This window comes from Phaenicophaeus curvirostris, unplaced genomic scaffold, assembly GCF_032191515.1.
Source record: "Phaenicophaeus curvirostris isolate KB17595 unplaced genomic scaffold, BPBGC_Pcur_1.0 scaffold_69, whole genome shotgun sequence".
NCBI lineage: Eukaryota > Metazoa > Chordata > Aves > Cuculiformes > Cuculidae > Phaenicophaeus > Phaenicophaeus curvirostris.
This window is the reverse complement of record NW_027206691.1, coordinates 756,618-770,268: the sequence shown is the minus strand read 5'-3', so window position 1 is coordinate 770,268 and position 13,651 is coordinate 756,618. Positions and strand designations below refer to the sequence as shown.

Below are 13,651 nucleotides of genomic sequence, written 5' to 3'. Positions count from 1 at the left end.
ACTGGCTGCAAGCCGCTGTGTTGGCTAGCAGAGCTCTACACTGGCTAGTGGCGCGCTTCAGTGAGTAGTGGGGCCCTTCAGTGGCTACTGAGCTCTTCATTGGCCAGGAGCACGCTACACTGGCCAGTGGAAGACTCCCATGGGCTAGCAGGCTCTTCAGTGGCCAGCAGCACACACTGCTGGCCTGTGAAAGACTCTAGGGCTCACGGGCAAGCGCAGGGATCCCCGGGAACGCGACGGTGGCCATCGGCCAGTGCTTACCCAAGACGCGCAAGAGGACAGCGGCGTAGCCAACGTGGAGTCGCCCACGCTCCGGGAAGAGCCCCTGGCAGAGGAATCGCCCCTGGGCGGCCGCCCGCAGCTCCCGCAGCTCCAGCGTCCCGTTGCGCAGGGTCACCCTGCCCAGCGTCCCCGCGCCGGGGGCCACTGCCACCTCTCTGCCTGAGCCCACGGCCACTGCCCGCGGCGGCCCTGAGCCCTCCGGCTCCGCCACGAAACTCCAGAAGACGACAGCCGGCGGTGCCGCCGCCACACGCCCGCAGCTCAGCTCCACCGCACGGCCCTGAACCCCCGTCACTGCCCACTCCTCGTAGCCCGCCTCTCCGGCCGCCAGCGGCTGCCCTGCCGGGGGGCAGCGGGGTCAGGGCCCGCTTGCGCCCGGGCAGCCGGGGCTCGGGGGCTCTGCTCACCCCCTGCCAGCACCGGCAGCAGCCACAGCGCCCACGGTCCCCTCCAGTGCGGCGCTGCCCAGCCTCGTGCCATGGCGCCATGTCCAGCAGCGCGGAGCGATGGCGAAGCAGGGCTGCGCTCTCCGCGCCAACCTCTTCTCTGGTTTCCCCTGGGGAATTAAGCCCTGCCCTGATTAACCCTTAATTATTTATCAGCCTGCTCGTGCGGGCTGGAAGGAACCTGGTGCTGCCACCGGCCTCGGTCCCTGCAATCTCAGGGCTGAGGACAGGCGCGCTCGCTCAAGGAGCGGCAGCATCGCCTCCATCCCCCAGGGGTGGGGGTTGTTCCCTGTCCCACACTCACCCCCCCAGCCTCTGTTTTATGGCCAAAGGAAGGGAAAATAGGTTCCCACAGCCCCGTGGCGGAGCATGCGGGGTCTGGGAGCTGGGGAAGCCGGGCGGCAAGCGGGGTTTGATATTTCATCTCCCTCTCCACAGCAGCCCCAGCCCATAAAACATTCATGGGGGCAGCCAGGCTGTAACACAACGCAGGGGAAACGCCCCAACCAGAGGGGTCTGCGGGCCAGATCCCACCCCCAGAGCCTGTGTCCACTGAGGAAGGGGCTCATCCGGAGCAAACCAAGAGTGTGAGGCTGCCTGCAAAGAGGTTTGGGGATCAAACGCCCACTGTGGGGTAAAGCCGGGCCCGGGGGGCTACAGAGGCAGCTGAGGCTTTGCTCCCCGAGCTGCTGCCAGACGGCTCCGGGCACAGTTTCTGCCTGGACAGGTCAGGTTTGTAAAGCAACTGGGAAAGCTGAAGCAAGGGGAGCAGGGGATGTTGGTGGCTAAGGACACAACCGTCAACACTTGGAGCCAATAAAAACACGTCTGCACTGAGCGTAGGGATAAATTCCAAATTCCTGTTGCACAGGAGGAACACCACCACCCTAGCAAGGATTTAATTCCATTCTGTTAGAGACAGGCTTGGTGACAGCGAAGGGACAACCCCTGACCCCTGCCCAGCAGCCCACGAGCTCCCGGCTCTTCCAGTCCCCAAACTGCTCCACTCGGGCTCCGCGACAGCAGCTCCTGCCGCCACCTAGCGAGAGCCCGTCATTCCGTTTTCTAACAACTCCGCTTTTCTCCCCATTCTTTCTTTCTGAGCTTTTTCTCCAGGTTTTTGTGGCAGAAAGGTACCTGTCGCTGCTGCCTGGAGACAAGCAGCGGAGTTCTGGAGCCAGCTCCTGCTGCTTCCCCGTTTCCTGACCACTCTGAGCGCATCCAGAGGTGCCGCTGAGGAGCATCACCCCAAGCCGAGCGCCATGGGGATTCCTCCCACCCTGCAGAGCCAGGGCTCTGAAAACCTCGGCCACAGAACCAGAACAAAACCAGGGACAAGAACCGCTGGGGCTGAGGGCTCCCCTGCCTCCTCCCAGCATCCCAACAAAGCCAAACTATGTGGGGAAACTCTTAAGAGAACTGGAACATCTTCCCCTGTAACTTTTCCTTCTGTTCCTGAACCAAAACTGGGACGGGGGGGCAGCACACCCCTGGTCCTCACTCAGTTTTCCAGCCTCTCGAGCTCATCCATGTCATCTGGGTCCAGCTCCTTGATCTTGGTCTCTGTAGGAAGGAAACAAAAATTGCCAGTGTTGGGCACGAGCTGGTAAAACCAAAGCCCGGCCGCCGGTGAGCTGGCATTTGTGCCGCTTGCGTGCACAGGCATGGGTGGGAACGCTCCTGTGTGGGTGGGATTTCCAGTCCACGGCCCTCAAGCAACAGCCAAGGAAACTGGGAGAAGGCACAGTGCCAAGTGAGGGAGTGCAGTGGCCTGGACTCTGAAAGCAAGAAGTGCCCCAAGCCAGAAGCAGCATGTCCCAATCGGTTTCCAAAGCCGCTCCCACCCTCTCCTCCCACCTCCAAACCGCTGCAGGACAGGGGAGGTTCGTTAATCTCATCAGGCACCCCCAGCCCTCAAATCCCAACGTCACAGCATTAAAAAGCAAAAGTCTGGGCATTCTTCCGCTGGATTTTCATCCCGCGGGAATCCCGCAGTGGGCTGCTTTGGCCAAGGCTGACTTCACTCCCACAACCGGGCTGAGCTCAGCCAGGTACCAGCTGCCCTGGGACAGGGAAAAGGCAGATAAAATGCCTGAAGGAGGGAAGTGAAAAGCGGTGCTGAGGCAAACCAGGTACCTGTGAAGGCCCTGGCAAGTCACACACAAAATCTCAGGCTACTGAACAAACGGCCCAGTGGCCAGCTGGACACACAGTGCTGGGTGGGGAGAACGGGCTGAGGGGCTGGATCAAAGCGTCACAGTGACTGCGGTCACATCAGGCTGGCGACCAGTCCCTAGTGGCATTCCGCGGGGTTCATCCCAGGGCCAGCGCTCCTCAGCATTCTCAGAAATTACCTGGATGCGGGACTGGAAGCTTTAATAACTCAGTTTGGGGATGTCATGGAAGTGGGTGAGCTGCTGACACCCCAGAGAGCAGAGAGGCCCCGCAGAGGGATCGGACAAACGGGAGAGATGGGCAATCACGACCGCAGGGAGTTTAACTGGGGCGAGGGCCTTGTTCTGCCCCTGGGACACGGATGGACGGACAGCCCGGGGAGCGCGAGGCTGGAGAGCAGCCCTGCAGAAAGGGATCAGGGGGTTCTGGTCCATGGCAAGTCGGCCACGAGGTAGCAGTGACCTGGCAGCCAACCACGTCCTGGGTGCATCCAGCACGGCATCGCTCGCCAAGCGAGGGAGGGGATTGTCCCGCTCTGCTCCGCACTGGGGCCCCACCTTGAGCACCGGGGACAGTTTGGGAGCCACAGGATAAAAAGGATCTAAAGCTGCTGGAGTGTCCAGAGGAGGGCACAGAGTTTAAGAGTTTAGAGGGGAAGTGTATGAGAAGTGGCTGAAGTCCCTTGGTCTGATCAGCCTGGAAAAGATGAGACTGAAGAGAAACCTCATCGCGCTATGCAGCTTCCTCAATGGGGAGGAGGAGGAGCAGGCACTGAGCTCTTCCCTCTGGACATGAGGGCATGGCATGAAGATGCCAGGGCAGGGTTAGGTTGGACATTGGGAAAAGGTTCTTCCCCCAGAGGGTGGTGGAGCGCAGGAACAGCTCCCAGGGAAGCAGTCCCAAGGCTGACAATATTCCAGAAGTGTTTGGCCAACGCCCCCAGCCCCACAGTGTGAATTGTGGGGTTGTCCTGTGCAGGGACAGGAGTTGGACTTGATGAGACTTGGGGGTCCCCTCCCACTAAGGACATTCTGTGATTCTGTTTCTCTGAAAACGTCTGCTATGGATAAAAACCCCCTCAAAGGGCAAGGGGGACAGAAGGGAGGCTCCACCTGGTGCCTGTGCCGAGTAAGACACGCCCAGGGAGAAGAGCAGCCCAATAAGGTCCCTTTGCAGACGGGAAATGAGCTGAAGGGAGATCACCAGTCCCAGAACCTATCCCAGCGAGGCAGATACACGTGAATGCTTACGGAAATACTCCTCTATCTTGTGCACAAGCCCCACGTTACAGCTTTCCACCATGCTGAAGGCGATGCCCTTCTTCCCAAAGCGTCCAGTTCGCCCGATGCGGTGGAGATAGGTCTCAAAATCTGGCTCGTTTCTTCTCCGAGAGGTGGGGAGGCTGAAGTTCACCACGATGGTGACTTGCTGCACATCGATCCCTGAGAAACAGTGAGATCAGGGCTGCGGGAAAGGCTCCCTGGGCCCAACATATCCCGTAGGATCCCTGCCTTAAGCCATGCTGCCACCAGAAGCAGCAGATGCCAGGAGGTGTGTTTCACCCCCTTCGGAATTGCAAGGGGCACTGGGTTTTCCAGAGGTACCTCTGGCGCAGACATTGGTGACAATGAGGACCTTCTCCTTTCCTTCGCGGAAGCGCTGGGTGATGTCGGCCCGCTGCGGCACCGTCAGCTCCGCTGTCAGCATCGCCACTTGGTGCCCGTCCTGGCTCATCTCCGCCGCCAGCCAGCTCGCACTCCTCCGAGTCTGAGGTGTGGCGAGAGGCAGGCTGAGGTTCCGCAGCAGCCCTCCCACCGCTCTGCTCCCTCCCAGCCAACCCTTCACTGCTATTTCCCCCTGTTTTGAGTCTCCTGCTCCTTTCGAGGGACCTCCTGGTGCTTTTTAACACCGCAAAACAAGATCAAAACAATGAAAACAAGCAGGAAGCTTCTGTCACAAAGGGCAAGGAAAAACAGGGTGTTCTGGTGACCGTGGAAGCCCGGCAAAGGCAGTCCCAGCTGGTAGGAGAGATGCTTTTAAAAGCTGCCTTTGCCATATCACTGTCCTTTCAGTGCTGGCAACGCGTTCCCCATCCCTCCCTGGGCTCTGCTCCATGATTTTGAGGATCTGGGGAAAAGCCCTCCACGTGCATACTGGAAAAGGAACCATTCCTGTTGTCCCTGACTGCAAACCCAGTGCTGTCCCCAGGCAGGCGGAGCTGCGTTACCTGGCAGAAGACAACAGCCTGGCCGATGGTGACGCAGCCGTAGATGTTGCAGAGGGCTCTGTACTTCTCCTCCTGGCTCTCGCATATAAAGAAGTACTGCCTGATGTTGCTCAGGGTAAGCTCATCCTCACGCAGCTTTATCACGATGGCATTGGATACAATCCGCATGGCGAACGCTCGCACGGCTTCCTTGAAGGTGGCGGAAAACAGCAACATCTGGCAGTCCTTGGGGAGAGCCCTGGAGCAGGGAAAAAGGACTGGTCAGCCCAGAGGAGCCACAGCTGCCCAGATCTGCTCGCTCAGAGAGATAAAAGCTCATTTCAGTTGATTTTGTGTTGCCTTCAAGAGAAACCAATCCAAGGGCTGTAACTGGGCAGAGTAAAGGTAAGCGAAATAAAAGTCTTCCTGTGTGTTTCACAGATACGGTTTTACAGAAAGCCGGGTCCCTGGGCTCACCTTTCCCTGGATGCATCTTCAGCATCACAGGGACTCTCTTTTGCTGCGCATTCAGGTCCTTTGGAGACCAATTCACTCAAAGCTAAGCAAAGAGGGGGAAAGGCCAGGGAAGCAGGATGCCAGCCATCAGGACGATGGGGAAGGGGCTGGAGAACAAGGGTTACGAGGAGCAGCTGAGGGGCTTCGGGTTGTTTAGCCTGGAGAAAAGAAGGCTGAGGGGAGACCTTATAAATCACAGCTCCCTGAAAGGAGGTTGTGGTGAGGTGGGTACTGGGCTCTTCTCCCAGGGGACAGGTGACTGGAAGAAAGGAAATGGCCTAAAATTGCGCCAGAGCAGATTTAGCCTGGGTATTGGGAAAAATGTTTCCGTCAAAAGGGTTCTGGGGCGCTGGCAGAGGCTGCCCATGGAGGTGGCCGAGTCCCCATCCCTGGAGGGGTTTAAAAGCCGGGCACATGAGGTGCTCAGGGATCTGGTTTAGTAATGGACAGGGATGGTTGGACACAGTGATTTCAAAGGTCTTTTCCAATCAAGCGATTCTATGATCACTCACTTCTGAATGCGAATGCTCTGGCAGGAGAGGCCCTGCATGTCGATCATGATGTCAGCTTCATCCAGCACGAACACCTTGATCTTCTTCACGTCTACGAGGCCACGTTTGAAACACCAGTCCAGCATTGTCCCTGGCGTCCCGATGACGATTTGCTCCTCCAGCGCCACGCCCTGAGGAACTGCCAGAGCAGGAAATGGCAGCCCACCACCTCCAACCAACACCAGCGCATTTTTCACTTGTTCATCTCAGATTCTGGCCTTTGAGGGGGGCCATCGCAAAGTGGAGCTGGAGCTTTTAACCACAATCAGGGCTGACGCTTCCCTACAGCCTTGGGGAGGTAGAAACCAGCCCCACGTGTGCAGGGGGGACTCTGGAAGCAGCCAGCAATCGCAAAATAGACTCCTTAGCAGGAGCGGGGAATACAGACAGAGTTTTATTGGCTGCACGGAGGTCTGTGCAGCTTCTGGTAGCTCAAGGTTCCGAGAAGATCCCTGTACTCACAGGACACTTCCATGATCGTGCTTGGCAGGACCGGACTCACCTCTGTTTCCTTGGACAGCATAGGCAACCTTGATGTCGGCGCAGAACTTCCCGATGGTCTCAACCACATTCCCAGTCTGCAGGGCCAGCTCGTAGGTGGGAGCCAAGCAGAGGCACTTTGAGGGAGAGAACTGTCAGGCAAGAAACGCCTCGTCGGAAAGCCGAGGGTGCTCCCAGGACGGGGAACACCAGGCAGACGACAAGGGATTTTGACAGGGCAGGAAGAGCACGAGAAGATCCCAGGCTGCTCAAGTCACTCCAGAGCACAGGGGAAGCTGAGGAGCTGGGAACACAGCACAGCTGAAGGGGTGTGGGCAGAAAGAAGTCACCGTAGCTGCTTTTGAGGGAATATGTCTCTGGAAGCTCGGTGACACTGGTTTCCGCATCCAGATTTAAAGCAAGTGTTTAAATCACCCCCTGTACTTGAGATGAGAGACTTTAAATCGCAGCTGGCAGAGTTGATTCTGTGGGCAGAGGTGACCAGGGCTCGTGGGGCTGCTGGAGCCACCAGAAAGCCAGCACCTCTGCGCCTGATTTTCAGCGTTTAAATTCCAGGCTCTCTAAAGCCTGGCTTAATCCACTGCCAGCAAGTGTGAGCACCTGCCTCGGGCGGGCACCACCTCCCTTCTGCCCTTCCTGCTGCTGCGAATGCCCTGGGGCTTCACTATCCCCTCCAGCAGACGGGATCACAGAGGGACAGGGACACAAACCAGAGCTCTGCCCTTAACAGCACCTCACGGGCTCCAGCAAAGCCCTCCTGCCTCAGCTCTCCCTCTCCTGTGTTACCTGCGGGTATTTCTCGGCGGCACTAACTCTGCTCAACATGGCCAAGACAAAAGCTGCTGTTTTCCCTGTCCCTGACTGGCTCTGGGCAATCAGATTTTGGGGCCTGCAAGGCAAAGACTGCTTAGTGGTGCACAAGGGGCGGGTGTCACGAGGCTGGGGATGCCTCGAGGAACCCAGGGCCCACCAACGCAGCGTGGCTACTCACGGATACGCCAGCACGATGGGCAGAGCCTGCTCCTGGATCTTGGATGGCCGGTTGAAGCCTGCCATGTAAATCCCCTGCAAAAGCTCCTCCTTCCTGTAAGACAGAGGATAGGACGGCGTGTCAGGAGTGGAGGCGGCTGCTCGCCTGCTGTACGCGCCTGACCCGCCATGACTTACAGGGGCAGCTGCTCAAAGGATTTGATGGAACAGAGCGGGGAGCTGGGGTCCTGCTGCAGGATCTCCACTTTCTGACTCGACTCCACCAGGGACATACGGATCAGCTTGTTCAGCAGGGAGGATTCTGCCGGGTGCTCTGGAAAGGAAGGAACCAGTGAGGAAGAAGAGCACCCATTTCCCCTTCCTCTTCCTTCTTCCCTTCTCTCCCTCTCCAATTCTCACACAGAATCATAGAATCACTTGGTTGGAAAAGACCTTTGGGATCATCAATCCCAACCCTCCCAGTCCTCTACTGAACCATCCCTGTGCACCTCATCTGTCTGGCTTTTAAATCCACCAGAGATGGTGACCCTACCACCTCCCTGAGCAGCATCTGCCAGGTCCTGAGAACCCTTTCAGTGATGAATTTTTTCCTGATGCCCAGCCTAAACCTGCCCTGGTGCAACTTGAGGCCATTTCCTCTCATCCCACCACCTGTCACTGGGGAGACGAGCCCAGGATCCACCTCACTACAACCTCCTATTCAGGAACTGCAGAGAACAATGAAATCTCTCCTCAGTCTCCGCTTCTCCAGATTCAACAGCTCCAGGTCCCTCAGCTCCTCCTGTTCTCCAGACCCTTCCCCAGACACACTCCAGCCCCTCAATGTCCTTCTTGGGTCCAAAACGGAACCCAGGATTTGAGGTGCAGACTCACCAGCACCGAGTCCAGGGGGACGATCCCTGCCCTGCTCCTGCTGGCCACCCCATGGCCGATCCAAGCCAGGATGCTGGTGGCCTTCTTGGCCACCTGGGCCACTGCTGGCTCATGTTCAGCCGCTGTCAGCCAACACTCCCAGGTCCTTTTCCATGGGGCAGCGTTCCAGCCACTCATCCCCAAGCCTGGAGCTGCACAGGGTTGTTGTATCCCAAGTGCAGGACCCAGCGCTTGGCCTTGTTGAACCTCATCCCATTGGTCTCAGCCCATGGATCCAGCCTAGCCAGGTCCCTCTGCAGAGCCTCCCTGCCCTCAAGCAGACTGACCCTTCCTCCCAAGCTGGTGTCACAGAATGGTTTGAGTTGGAAGGGACTTAAAGATCACGTCATTCCAGCCCCCTTGTCATGGGCAGCGACACCTCCCTCTGCATCAGGGGGCTCCAAGCCCCATCCAACCTGGCCTTGAACACTTCAAGGAATGGGGCAGCCATAACTTAGACGGACAACCTGGGCCAGGGCCTCCCCACCCTCAGCATGAAGAATTTCCTCTTAATGTCTAATCTAAATCTTCCCCCTTCCAATTTAAAGCCATTGTCCCTTGTCCTACCCCTGCCCTCCCTGATCAAGAGCCCCTCCCCACCTTTCCTGGAGCCCCTTTCAGCACTGGAAGCTGTTCTAAGGTCTCACTGGAGCCTTCTCCAGGCTTAACAACCTCAGGTCTCTCAGCCCATCCTCATAGCAGAGGCGCTCCAGTTCTTGGATCATCTCTGTGGCCACCTCTGGACTTGCTCCAACAGCTCCACGTCTTTCCTGTGCTGAGGACTCCAGAACTGGACGCAGAGCTCCAGGTTGGGTCTCACCAGAGCAGAGCAGAGCAGAGCAGAGGGGCACAATCCCCTCCCTGGCCCGGCTGGTCCCACAGCTTTGGATGCAGCCCAGGGCACGGTTGGTTTCGGGGCTGTGAGTGCACGTTGCCGGCTCATGTGGATCTTCTCCTCCCCCAGCACCCCAAGTCCCTGTCCTCAGGGCTGCTCCAACCACATCATCCCCCAGCCTCTGCTGAAACTGAAGGTGCCAGCACAGCTCTACTGAAACTGAAGTGCCAGACAGCACAGTCGCGGCCACACCCGCTGCCAGAGGCCGCGCTGAGCCCGGCCCGCACTGCCCCCCTCACCTCTCCTCTGCTCCTCCTCCTCCTCCTCCGGCTCCTCCCGCCATCCCCGCCGGTGCTGGGGGCGCTGCGGGGACAGAGCGGAGCGTTACGAGGCGGGGGGCGGGGGCGGCTCGGGGCGGGGACGGGATCAAGGGATCACGGGCCGCCGCGCACCTCCCACCACCCGCCTCGCTCCGCCGCCATCGCCCCGCGACGCCGAGCGGCCCGGTCGGGGCGGTCACTTCCGGTCGGGAGGTCACTTCCGGTGGAGGAGGTCACTTCCGGTCGGTGCGGTCACTTCCGGTCACAGAATCACAGAATAACCCGGTTGGAAGAGACCCACCGCATCACCGAGTCCAACCGTTCCTACCAAACACTGAACCATGTCCCTCAGCACCTCGTCCACCCGTCCCTTAAACACCTCCAGGGAAGGTGACTCAACCACCTCCCTGGGCAGCCTGTTCCAGTGCCCAATGACCCTTTCTGTAAAGAATTTTTTCCTAACGTCTAGCCTAAACCTCCCCTGGCGGAGCTTGAGGCCATTCCCTCTTGTCCTGTCCCCTGTCACTTGGGAGAAGAGGCCAGTACCCTCCTCTCTACAACGTCCTTTCAGGTAGTTGTAGAGAGCAATGAGGTCTCCCCTCAGCCTCCTCTTCTCCAGGCTAAACAACCCCAGCTCTCTCAGCCGCTTCTCATAAGGCCTGTTCTCCAGCCCTTTCACCAGCTTTGTTGCTCTTCTCTCCGGAGGGGCCCCAGCGGGCAGGGATCCAGCTCCGTCCCCAGAAGGGCCTTTCCCACCCTGTAAGAAATTCCTAAAACCTGGGAAGGAGTCCCGAAACTTTGCAGAACCCCCAAATCAGCAGGGATCCCCCTACCCTGTAAAGGACCCCCAAATCCCAGGAGGGAGCCTCCCCTCCAGCCTGGGAGCTGCCCCCCAAATCCCAGGAGGGGCCCACCAAGTGCTGGGAGGAATCCATCTCTCATCCCAGGAGGCGGCTCCAAAGCCAAGAGGGAGTCCCCAAACCGGGAGGGATCTCTCCAAACCCTAGAAGGGAGCCCCAAACACCAGGAGGGATCTCCCCAAACAATGAGGAGGCAGCCCCAAACCCCCAGGAGGACCCCCTGAATCCCAGGGGGGTCCCGAAAACCAGGGAAGGAGCCCCAAACTCCAGGAAGGACCCCGTGAATCCTGGAAGGGAGCCCCAAATACCAGGAGGGAACCCTAACCCTGTGAGGGATGTCCCCAAACCATGATAGTATCCCCTAATACAGAAGGAAGCCCCTAAAACTGGGTAGGACTGCCAAACCAAACCAGGAGGGATTTCCCCCTCCGTAAGGGACACCCAAACTCCGGGAAGGACCCAGGAGAGAGCCTCAAACATCAGGAGCAACACCCCAAACTGGGAGGAGCCCCAAGCACCGTGAGGGTCTGCAAAACATGGGAGGGATCTCCCCAAACCATGACAGAACCCCCTAACGCAGGATTGAGCCTCCAAAACTGGGCAGGACCCTCGATTCAGGAGGGATCCTCCAAATCCCAGGACAGACCCTCTGGATCCTGAGAGGGAGCCCTAGATGCCAGGAGGGAGCCTGAAGCTGTGGGAAGGACCCCAAAACCTGTGAGGGAGCCCCAAATACTGGGAAGCATCACCCCAAACCATGACAGAACCCTGCATCCCAGGAGGGGCCCCAAACATGAGGAGGGATCTCCCCAAATTGTGATGGGACCCCCTAAACCTGGATGAGGCCTCCAAAACTGGGCAGAGCATGCAAACAGGGAGGGATTCCCCCCACCCCACCCTATAAGGGATCCCCAGATGCCGGGAGGGAGCTCTCGACACCTAGGAGGAATCCACATCTCATCCCAGGAGAGACCCCCGACCCTGTGAGGAACCCCCAACTCCTGGAGGTCCACAGAGATGATCCAAGGCCTGGAGCACCTCTGCTATGAGGCAGGCTGACAGAGTGGGGGTTGTTCAGCCTGGAGAAGGCTCCTAGGACACCTTAGAGTAGCTTCCAGTACTGAAAGGGACTCAAGGAAAGCTGGGGAGGGGCTTTTAATCAGGGAGTGCCGGGATAGGACAAGGGGGAACAGTTTTAAATTGGAAGGGGGAAGATTTAGATTAGACCTTAGGAAGAAATTCTTCACTCTGAGGGTGGGGAGGCCCTGGCCCAGGTTGCCCAGAGCAGGGGTGGCTGCCCCATCCCTGGAGGGGTTCAAGGCCAGGTTGGATGTTCTTTAAGGTCCCTTCAAACTCAAGCCATTCCATGATTCTATAAAATAGCCCACAGACCATAAGTCTTTTCACACACTTTATTAAAGGAATTCCTGAGGCATCACAGATGTAACAACCTTGGTGTCTCATGCAGGGTCTGTTCCCTGCCCCAAATCCCCAGGCTCCCTGCAGTCTTGTTCCTGCGATATCCAAAGGGTCCTGCAGGCCGTGGGGTTCTTGGTGCCAGCTTCTCAGAGCTTCCAGTCAGAGCTCGGGAAGCAGCATCACAGGATGCAACGGGGGAACTGGGTTCTCCACCCAGCCCACTTTTCTGAAGTGCTGGAAAAAGTTTGAATAGTAGGACTTAGCCCACTTGAAATGCAAAACACGGGATTTTTAGAAATTATCGAGGACTTTGAGGCGGATAAAAGCAGCTGGTGCTCAGTTCCCGGCTCACAGGCAAGGAGCAGGGCTCGAGGTGCTACCAGGGAGTGGTTTTCTCCGGCAGGAGGCCCCTGGCCAGGTCCCAGCGCACCTTCCAGCACAGGGCAGCTCTCTTCTTCTCCGTGGGCACGGTGTAGTTGTTGGGGATGGGGAGGTGCTGCGGACGGTGGGGCAGCTCGGGCTCACAGAGCATCTTCTCCCGGATGCCCCAGCGCACTTCTTTCCACCGATCCTCCCCTGGGATTCCAAATTTCTCCCAATCTCGTTTATATTCAAAATATTTGGCCACGCAGTCAGTTTTCCCCCGGTTACGGCCCAGCAGCTCGAACCGCGGAGGAATGAAGGACTTGGGTTGTTCTGCTGCAGCTCTGTAATGAGAATCACGAGAGCTCTGGCTCCCCAAATCCGCAGGGAGAAAGCAGGGGCTGTCCCTGCGGGGCCACCAGGGATGGGAGGTGTTGCTTGACTCTATTTCCCCCTCAGAGATGCTGTCTTCTGGGCTTGGCCTATGATGAAGCATCTTCTGCCTCAGGCTCCGGGTGTTGGTGCTGCTCCCCGACTCGTCAAAGACCTCCACTCCTCCATCAGGTCTGTGCCTCAGCACCTTTCTTTTCATGACCATCCTCCTGCTTCCCCTCTGATCCTCAGGAAATGCCAGAAGGGTTGATTGCACCCCTAGACCGAGAGAGGCCTGGGCATAGAGATCATCGTTGGGCTGTGCTTGCTCCTCAGCTGCCGGAGTGACCCAGATACACCGCTCCGGTCCCCACATCTCCTTAGTTTCTGCCAGACTGGGTGGATCCTGCAAAAAATAAACTGCAGTTAATTTATCGTGGCACATTTAAGCTGGCTGAAGAGATCAAGGGCTTGGACCCTCAGTGCCTGGGGGTCAGGGGTGCAATTTAGGTGGTGGTTGGTCTCTGGGGCCCTGGGAATGCTGGCTGCAATTCCAAACCTCCCGCTGCCAGCGAAAGGCCCTTTCCCTACAGCAGATGGAAGCACAGCACAGCTGTAAAGCAGCCCCCAAATTCCTGCTTGAATTACACAAAGTATGAAGGGGATAATGGACAAAGACAGGACAGGTTCAGCCCAACCTGTGAGCGCCGAGCAGTCATAACGGTGTCGGAATCATAGAATGCTTTGGGTTGGAAGGGACCTTCACAGATCAGGCTTCCCTTGTTCTTTTATAAACATGGTAGTATCTGGTCCCGATTTAACCCAGGGGCATCCAAGAGGGCGTTTTCCTGCCTCCGAGAAGGAAAAGGCTCAGTCGGTACTTTTAGGTGTTGTCTACGGTAG

At 57.9% G+C, this 13,651-nt stretch overlaps 2 protein-coding genes across 3 annotated transcripts; both read right to left on the bottom strand.

Moving 5' to 3' along the window:
• Positions 1-1,574: 1,574 nt before the first annotated feature.
• Positions 1,575-9,913, bottom strand: LOC138734291 (ATP-dependent RNA helicase DDX25-like). 2 transcript variants are annotated; one of them, XM_069881902.1, is made up of 11 exons: positions 9,867-9,913; positions 9,714-9,777; positions 7,845-7,980; positions 7,669-7,761; positions 7,464-7,566; positions 6,679-6,793; positions 6,138-6,315; positions 5,131-5,368; positions 4,508-4,670; positions 4,154-4,345; positions 1,575-2,291 (listed from the first exon to the last, which is right to left on the bottom strand). In XM_069881902.1, exons 1-11 carry the CDS (start codon positions 9,894-9,896, stop codon positions 2,230-2,232), a joined length of 1,374 nt encoding a protein of 457 aa, XP_069738003.1. In that variant the 5' UTR covers positions 9,897-9,913; the 3' UTR covers positions 1,575-2,229. The 2 variants fall into 2 exon arrangements, with proteins under 2 accessions (XP_069738003.1, XP_069738004.1); XM_069881903.1 differs by lacking the exons at positions 9,714-9,777; positions 9,867-9,913 and adding an exon at positions 8,541-9,062.
• Positions 9,914-12,389: 2,476 nt separating this feature from the next.
• LOC138734223 (centriolar and ciliogenesis-associated protein HYLS1-like) lies at positions 12,390-13,647 on the bottom strand. The gene has a single exon (XM_069881797.1). It carries the CDS (start codon positions 13,191-13,193, stop codon positions 12,390-12,392), a length of 804 nt encoding a protein of 267 aa, XP_069737898.1. The 5' UTR covers positions 13,194-13,647.
• Between the last annotated feature and the right edge of the window lie 4 nt (positions 13,648-13,651).